The sequence below is a fragment of the Taudactylus pleione genome, unplaced genomic scaffold, assembly GCF_031769625.1.
Source record: "Taudactylus pleione unplaced genomic scaffold, aTauple2 ptg000109l, whole genome shotgun sequence".
NCBI lineage: Eukaryota > Metazoa > Chordata > Amphibia > Anura > Myobatrachidae > Taudactylus > Taudactylus pleione.
Window position 1 is genome coordinate 10,762,630 of NW_028284511.1, and position 9,646 is coordinate 10,772,275.

At 48.5% G+C, this 9,646-nt stretch overlaps 1 protein-coding gene across 1 annotated transcript; it reads left to right on the forward strand.

Annotated features, from left to right (window-relative positions):
* Positions 1 to 7,166: 7,166 nt before the first annotated feature.
* LOC148525263 (uncharacterized) lies at positions 7,167 to 8,072 on the forward strand. Its single transcript, XM_088471042.1, has one exon. The coding sequence runs from the start codon at positions 7,167 to 7,169 to the stop codon at positions 8,070 to 8,072; it is 906 nt and encodes a 301-aa protein (XP_088327168.1).
* The last annotated feature ends 1,574 nt before the right edge of the window (positions 8,073 to 9,646 follow it).

The window sequence follows — 9,646 nt, forward strand, 5'->3', positions numbered from 1 at the left end:
TGAAGGGGAAGAAGAAGTCTTATTTTACCAAGACAAAACGCGTTGGGGGCCTGCTATCCTGGACCCTCTTATGATGGACAGATAAGCCTTTATAATATTTTGAGTTTGTACGTTGTTTACCTGCATTTAATCGTGGATCTTATTTTATAACTTAAACTGTTTTATGCAGAAATATTTGGAGTATTATTACATGTGAGGACTGACTATAGTTCCAATAACTCCTAAATTACACAGCGATGGATGTTTGATTGATGCAGTATTAAGACGGTACACACAATGTTTTGCTTTCTTTTTTTCCTTTATGTTTGAATCGTGGTTGATCAGGTGACCGAAGATTTTCTATTGAATATAAGTTGCTTTTCCATTCATAATCACGTATTTTTCACTATATCTTTTTGATCAGTTCACCTTCTGGCGCTTGGGATTTTTCACTATTTAATTGATTTGTATATAGTTTATCACTATATATGACTAATATATCCTAGCAGCCACTCATATACGAGCTAGGTGTACTTTATAAAAACACACATACAGTATATTGTCTGTTTGTAGGATTACTGTTTGTCACTTGTGCGCTCACTAATTTATTTGTAATATATATATATATATATATATATATATATATATATATATATATATATATGGAGATTTTTTGATTTTATAAGTGCTTCATACTCGATCTACATGTGTAAATGTTTTTAATATTGTTAATATAGATATATATAGATGGAGAACGTCTTATTCTATCTTACTCATTTTTAAAGTGTCAGAAACAATCACTCCTATAGAATGAATTACCTGCTGTGAGCTGGAGATTAAATCAGGTGTCCAATCTACTCACCTAGATTTATTAATCTAATTTAAGAGATCAACCAATTACAAATCAATTTGTGCTATAAAAGGACAACTGGTCGAGTAAAGGATTATTCTTTGAAAAAGCCCCCACAGTGGAAAGAGGGGCGAAACGTGTCCGAGGATCCCCAGTTATTGCACTCTTTATTATCCAGCCAAACACCACTACTAAAGCATTTACTGACCCATCTTGTTATGGAGCATCGGCACCTTTGTATACTATTTTCCGGATGACCATGTATGCCTATGCTTGTTGAAAGAAGAGATCTCCGGATATAATTTACCCAGGATAAGCGACGTGGCTCTAATATAAGTCAGCCATTTGACTGTTCAGTTACACTCCTTGAAAGAAACATTAATATACGTCAACTGGGCTGCTCCTGCCCCAAGCAGCATATGGAACATTTGTATTTGTGGTCTCCCAGGAAAGATAACACGCTATTTGCATCCTGAGCAAGATTACTACTGCTCCAGATGAGTTTGCTGCATCTGCAGAAACTGGGTTTAGAAATTGATAGACATGTACAGCAGGTTGAGGTTAAAAGGTTAAAATGACCAGTGGCATAACTACCATAGGTGCAGGGGTTGCAGCTGCTCTGGGGCCCGGCCCTCCCCCTGCACATACAGTGCCACTCCTTGGTCCACGACGCCCCCTCTGCACTCTCCCCCTGAACCATCCTCAGTCCCCTCTCCTAGACTTACCTGCTCTGTGGTCGCAGACCCCCCCCCATTGTTGCGTTCTCCTGGTTGGTTCGGCTCTCCTCATTGACTGATACTGGGAGGAGGCATGTCCGCCTCCTCCCAGCATCTGTCAGTGAGGAGGAGAGATGGAGCTGACCTGTAGAGGAGATGTGCATGCCCAGCGCAGTGCGACCACGGAGTAGGTAAGGTGAGGAGAGGGGAGTGAGAAGGGTGCGGACCGGGGACCCATGAAAATTTTGCTATGGGGTCCCCTAGGTCTAGTTACGCCCTTGAAAACGACCTTTAATAAATTTAGTGGTTTTGACCACCAACTTGACGATGATCCGTAGCGATGTCCATCTTTTTTAAAACACTTTTTTGATCATACAAAGCTACTCAACGTGATACTGGAGCAGGGTGTTCAGCCAATGACCTCACATGTGCGTACTGTACTTACTGGCTGACTCAGAAATGGATCCTAAAAATATTCTAGAGAGTATTCTCTGATTAACAGAAAAAATAGAGTTGGAACATACAGAACATAAAAATAAATAATATAGGTTTAAAAAAAAAAAAACAACAACTCAGTGGACAAGAAATATTTCTTTCTTCTCACAACTTCTATTTTATGGCCACACCTAGGGGTATATTTACTAAAGTGTGGGTTATAGAAGTGGAGGTGTTGCCTATAGCAACCAATCAGATTCTACTCATTTACATACCACCTTCTAGAAGATAATAGCCAGAATCTGATTGGTTGCTATAGGCAACATCTCCACTTCTATCAACTATACTTTAGTAAATATACCACTAATGATCACTTTTGTGATCAGTAAAATCCTAATAATTACATTGTCTAAACAAAACATCTCATTTATTGACTGATTACGCATTTTATTTTACAGACAGACTGACAGCCAGACTGACAGCCAGTGCGAAACTATGCTAATGTTGAAGCTGGATGGAAATATATTTAGACCAACAACGGGGCCAGCGCAAATCAGCTGCCATCGCAGGTCATGCCATAATCGGCCATTTGTTGAGTCCCGTGGTCGCACACAGGGGCATTTTAAGAGAGGAGGGGGCCATGTGCACTCCTCGTGCGGGGCCCCCTCCTCTCTCCCTGGTGGCTGGCAGTCGACTGACCTGGCTGGCCAGCCACCGGAGCATTAGTAGACTCCGGGCACTAGAGTGTGCCCGGAGTCTACTGCGCATGCGCAGAACACCGGAAAATGGCCCCCACGGCCATTTTTCCACTTTTTGAGCAGCAGTGACACAGGTAAGTTCAAAAATAATATGGGTGCAGTGTGTGCAGTGCGGGGCCCCCCTGGACTCGGGGGCCGTGTGCCCCACACACACTGCACCCATTATAGATATGCCACTGGTCACACAGAATGGTCGTCTGTAGCGAGATGTTGGAACCACTTTATCTGCATGCAGGATTGCAGTTGTAGGCATAAATATGCCTCAAAAACGGTCGTTTGCCTACACTCCCTGTAACTGCCCCCAAAACGGTTCCTGAATGTCAATCACTTTGAGCAGCATTGCTTTGGTTCCCTGGCACATGCACAGGGCGACAGTGACGCATGCACAGTCAAACGATAATTGCTCAACTGCGTAAATATAGGCATTGCACACATATTTGAATCAGGCCCTTAAATTGCTATAAAACAAAAGAAAATAAAACATGCAACTTTGACAGAACAGCAAGGCCAGATCAATCAATAAGCTGATCAGGCTGCAGCCTAAAGGGACCCCCAGCCCCACACTGCAATCCTATTCCTGTCCAGGGAATTTAGCCCAGTCCTGCTCTCTGTTCCTTTAAATAACCGAAGTTCGGATAGATCTGAGGGCATATAAACACCTACTCAGGGATACGTGTAGTTAATAAATTAGGTAGGAAGGTTAGCTTAATGATTGACAGGTTGTCGCTGTGTACGGATTGGTGTGTGCTGATTTAGGGGTGTGGTTAGTAGGAGTGTGGGTAGGTCTGTAGAGTTAATCTGCCTCTTTTGAACTTGATCTGCGTGCTGTTCGGTCGCAGGTCGTATGGTTCTGTGTTGGAGAACTTTTTGTGTTACTGATTCTTCTAATTCTTTCCCTCTCTATTCTCACATCTTAACTTCTCCCTTCTTCTTCCTATCTAACCTCCTATTCCTTTTCTTTTCCTAACTAATCTAATATGTCTCGCCCCCAGCGTGCCCGATCTGTCACCGCCCGGCTGGCTGATGCTGCCGGGCTGGGGCTCATGCCGCTCATCCATTCTCCTGCCCCAGTCATTAGTTACCCCCGCCGGTCCTCCCGCAGATCTGGAGGTGCCGACGGGGAAGGTGCGGGTGGCGCCGCTCAGACCCGCGCGCGCCGCTCTCACGGGCGCGCGCGGCGTCCGCTCCACAATACCTCCGGCCACCTCGGCTGAGTCCCGCTCTGGGGATTTAATCAGCCGGGGGACGGAGAACGCCGGGCCTCGCTCGCGCGGGTGCATGCGACCCGCGTACTTAGCACACAAAGTGATGGTCACCCCGGCGGCGTCCCACTCCGGGACGCCGGCCAGCCGGGGGACCAAACGCAGACATAAGGGGGTGAGTCGGGAGCCTGCCTGGGCTCCGGCTCACTCCATAATGGCGGGGGGGCGGAGCCAGCGGCCATCTCATCAGGGCCGGGGTCAGCAGCCATCTTATAGTGGGGGTGTGCATCAGGGGCAGCATGGTCTGCTTGCTGCCATGGGATCCCCCATGGCAGCCCCTGTACCCCCGTTGGTCACTGATGACATAAGACCAGCCAGCTAGGCTGGTCAGGCAGGCGCAGCAATGGATAACACTGCCAGTGCTGGGCTGCTGGTGGCAGTGGTGGGCGCTCTCACGCCCCTGCTATCTCAGCAGCATGGGGCTGCAGGAACATCTGCGGCCCCTTCAGGGTCTGCGTCGGACAATGTGCGGGCGCAGCTAGGTCCAATCATACAGCAGTTAGGTAATTTGTGCGGCCTCCCCCTCGCTGCATCACCTGTTTCCGCGGTTTCCTTTGCCCCAGTAGCCGATGCGGGTGATGTTTCACATGATTCCGCATCTGTATCTTCTGTTACAGCTGACAGCGGGGCGGACGCTCCCTTGGCTGCACCTACGGTGCGCAGAGTCAACCCAGCCACATCGGGTTCCCCCGGGGTTGGTGTCATCGCGGATCCTGGTTCCCGGAATGTGGTCGATGTACATGCTGGTGAGTGCGATAGTTCATCCGATATTATCTCCTCTTCCAGTTCTACATCTTCTTCAGACGATAGTTCCCGCAGGGCTAGGCGCAGGCGATCCAAGCGATCACGACGCCATCGTTCACGGAGACGTTGTCATTCCAGTGACAGATCATCAGGTAGTAGCACTAGCGTAGAGGGTGGGGCCGGTCCAGCCGACGTAGTACACTGCGCAAATACAGAAGTCACAAGGGGTTTACGGACGCGTGTTAGGAAGTGCATTCGTCTGGGACGCTATGTGGACATGTTCACCCTCACGGCTAAAGCTAAAAAAGAGTCCGCCGCAGCAAAAAAGAAAGGAGGCATAGGGGTGGAGGCTTATAAGTCCTATACTAACTGGTTGTCGGGCTTTTGTGTCTTTTCTGCCTGCTATTTAAAAACTAGACCGTCAGAATACCTTAATGTTATTCCTTACCTTCACTTGATTCACGGTCTGTTCCGGTCGTCTCGGGGTGCGGCCTGGCGTCACTATGACGAGGAATTTCGCAGAAAACAGGATAGGGCAGTTAATCTCGAAATGGGTTGTAAAGATGTAGAAGTCTGGATGGAGATTTCTCAGTCTGCGGGGGGTGCGCCTGAACCGTCCCAAGGTCGTCAGGTGCAATCCGCAACCACGTTGCCCGCTAGGACCACTGGTAATAATCAGGCGAAAGGAAAGTGTTTCGCCTTTAACCACGGCAACTGCACGATGGGGGGTCGGTGTCGTTTTCGACACCTCTGCATCCGTTGCAACGCAGGCCACCCCAGCAAAGATTGCCCCAGAAATGGCGGGGGTCCCTCAGCAGCTGGCTCTGGGCCTGCACCTAATCGGGTTACCTCGGGATCCTCTAAGTAAAGCTATGTCCCCGATTCAGTTGGATGACATGACCAGGTGGCTTAATTGGTATCCATTACGTGATGATGCAGATTTTTTACGTTCAGGGTTTACAGAGGGGTTCCGCCTTCCAGTTTCGGGAGCAGTAAGTTCAAGATGTCCCAGGAATCTCCGTTCTGCCTACGATTTGCCACAAATAGTCAGAGCCAAGGTGATGAAGGAGGTCAGTCTAGGCCGCATGATTGGGCCCTTTGATTTACCTCTGGTCATGGGCCTGATTCTTTCCCCTGTGGGAATGGTTCCCAAGAAAGCCCCAGGTAGTTACCGGCTTATACAACACCTGTCCCACCCCCCAGGTACGTCGGTCAATGATGCCATTGCCAAGGTCGAATGTTCCGTGCATTATCAATCGTTTGACGCGGCTCTCGGGCTGGTTTGCGCCTCAGGCACGGGCTCGCTTTTAGCCAAAGTGGATATTGAATCCGCATTCAGGCTGTTACCCTTGCATCCGGATTCTTTCCGTTTCATGGGTTTTAGGTTGGCGGATGGGTATTATTTGGACAAATGTCTCCCGATGGGTTGCTCAGCGTCATGTGCTTTCTTTGAGCGGTTTAGTTCCTTCCTCCATTGGTGCGTAACCACGGGCTCTGGTGAGGTGGGTCTGGCTCACAACTTAGATGATTTTTTATGTGTGGGGCCTTCCAATTCTGATCGTTGCGATCGCCTCCTTTTTTCGCTGCAAGCTCTCTTCATGGAATTTGGAGTCCCAATCGCACATGAGAAGACGGAAGGTCCTTCCACTTGTTTAATCTTCTTAGGTATTGAGATCGATACTATTGCTGGGTGTTGTCGCCTGCCTCAGGACAAAATTTGTCGTTTGCAGGACGCCATACTTCTTGCGCTAGCATCAGGGAAGGTCACCCTCAGGCAGGGTCAATCTTTGCTTGGTTTGCTGAACTTTGCTTGCAAGGTTATCCCTATGGGGAGGGTCTTCTGTCGCAAGCTACAGCGTGCTTTAGGAACTTTGCGTTTACCTCATCATTTCCTGCATTTGTCCGCAGAGCACAAACTTGATCTCGCAGTTTGGGACGTTTTTCTGTCAGGGTTCAATGGGGTGCCTATTTGGCCGTTGGTTCTGCAAACGAACTGTAGCCTGCAGCTCTTCACAGACGCTGCGGGTTCCTCGGGTTTTGGGGCCTTCTTGGATGGATCTTGGTGCTTCGCCACATGGCCAGAGGAGTGGGTAAGGTTGGATCTGACCTCAAACCTACTGCTCCTGGAACTCTTTCCCATCACTGTATCACTTGAACTCTGGGGTTGGCGCTTGCGCGACCAGTCAGTGGTGTTCTGGTGCGATAATTTGGGGGTTGTACAGGCCATCAACAACCAAAGATCCTCGTGCCTCCCGGTGCTGTGACTTCTAGCTTACATGGTGCTGCGCGCATTGCAAATGAATATTAGCTTTACCGCTAGGCACGTCCCTGGGGTTGACAATGCTATTGCTGATGCGCTGCCTAGGCAAGATTGGGTGAGGTTCAGGGCTTTGGCTCCCACAGCAGCTTTAAGAGGTGAATCATGTCCATCTCATTGTTGGCAGATTATCAAGCCGGCATGGAGGATCTCGCACGTCGGTCCGTGGCCCCTCGGACCTTGACTGCGTATCAGGCCTCGTGGCACCAATGGGAATGCTTCTTGCAGAGTCGGAGATCAGCAGGTATTTCCAAGCGTGCACTCATGATAGAATTTGTGTGGAGTCTGTTTGGTGAAGGCAGGTCGCGGGCTTATGTAGCCAAGAGGCTGGCCGGCATTTCCTTCTTCTTGCAACTAGCAGGAAGGAGGGATGCCACTAAGGGTTTTTTGATACAAAAGGCTCTTAGAGGCTGGTCTCGCGCACGCCCGGCGTCAGATGATCGTCGGCGCCCCATTGGTCCGGACCTATTATTACGATTAATTGAGTGTTTGCCAGTTATATGTTCATCCCCTTTTGAAGCGTCGCTTTTCCAGCTCGCTTTTGCGATGGCCTTTCATGGGGCTTTTCGCATCAGCGAGTTGGTTGCACAGTCTCGTTCCGCCCCTCCCCCGCTGCTGCGATCTCACGTTGTCCTTCGTGGCTCCATGCTTTGCCGTATTCAACGGTCTAAGACTGATCAGCTGGGCAGGGGTCGATGGGTGTCCCTGCAATCCTCTCCGATGGAGGGTATTTGTCCGATACACCTGGTGTCCCAATATATCATTCACCGCCCCGCGCTTGAAGGGGCTTGGCTCATGCATTTAGATGGTTCCCCTCTAACTAAATTTCAGTTTCGGTCGTTTTTTTATCGTTGCATACGGCACATCGGGCTTTCCACATCGGAGTTCGGTACTCATTCCTTTCGGATTGGCGCAGCGACTTTTGCAGCTTCTTCAGGTTCTTCTCCACAGGAGATCCAGGCCCTCGGACGGTGGAAGTCCGACGCATTCAGAAGATATGTCCCTTTGTAGTTTTGATGTACTTTGTTTCAGGCTTGAGTGCTTCGGCCAACTCGTCACCTTTTAGGTGGGGGTCTCGGGGGATTTTGCCCTGTTTTTTGCCCTGCATTGGACAATGATTGGTTATCTACATAATAAAATGATGAAGAAATGATAGTCAAAAAATAAAAAGATCCAGCAGGTTTTTTGTAGGTTTTTACCTCGGGTCAAGCCTTCCTTCCCCCTCTTCCCACCCCACCCACCATCTCCCTCTGCAATATTGTTAGTCACAGTATCTCATGTATTTTTCTGTGTATTGCAGGTGGCATCCAGGATTGAAAGCCCATTTGGTTTGTCGGTCATTCCTATATGTTTTGGGCGGAGCAGTCCCGCTTTGCAACAGATGCTTCTGTTTTCCCTCTTTGGGATAGAGTGAGGTGGTTAGGCCGCAGAGGTATGCGTTGGGGATCGTTATTGCCCTGTCTGCAGATGGCAGCGGAGAATTTCGGTTCTCCTTTAGTCTTGGTGATTCACCTGGGCGGGAATGATTTGTGCCTGCAGATGTCTCTCGAGTTGCGGCACGCTATTATCCGAGATTTGGGTGTGTTGCTCAGTCTGTGGCCTGATTGTGTGATTGTGTGGTCCGACATTATTGCCAGGCTTTCCTGGAGGTGTATGTACAGTATGGTGGGACTGGAAAAAGCCAGAAAGAGAGTGAATAGATGGGTGTCCGAGAGAGTTTTGCAAATGGGAGGTTTGGTGGTGCGTCACCCTCTAATTAGGGTACGAGATGCCCATCTTTCTCGTAGGGATGGGGTTCACCTCACGGAGGAGGGGCTATTTTTATTTCTTGAAGGTATAGATTTAGTGTTAGGAGGTTCAGTTTGTTAGGTGGTATGGTGGCGTACATGTTTCATTGGAACATGTGTGGCGGGAAAGAACGGCAGTCTATATAAAGCGTCCACCTTGCTGCAGTAATTGGTGGTGCGCCCCCCTTCAATGCACTAGTTAGGCTGATTTTACCCTACTGGGGTCAGTGGCAACTCTCGTCGGAGTGGGCTAATAATAGTGCATTGGGATGGGGGCTGGATACCGTCCAACTTGCCAGAGAGGGATATCGGCCCTTGAAAGTTGTTATATCACTCTGACACTTGAATTGGGATAGTGGCCCTTTTCAGTGAGTGCATCACATCCTTGCTTAAGTCAAGTGGGGCGTCAGATGACTTGCCGTTCTTTCTTATTCCACCATACTATGTTGTAAAAATAAATAAAGCTGACCATATGTTTTTATCGCACATACTTTGTCTCTTTATTTATAGTTAAGTTGTTATAACATGTTTATGGTTGCACACATTATCTGCCGATAGGTAGTTTAAAATAACCGAAGTTCGGATAGATCTGAGGGCATATAAACACCTAGGCAGGGATACGTGTAGTTAATAAATTAGGTAGGAAGGTTAGCTTAATGATTGACAGGTTGTCGCTGTGTACGGATTGGTGTGTGCTGATTTAGGGGTGTGGTTAGTAGGAGTGTGGGTAGGTCTGTAGAGTTAATCTGCCTCTTTTGAACTTGATCTCCCACCCTCCCTCCCCGATTTTTCCTTTTG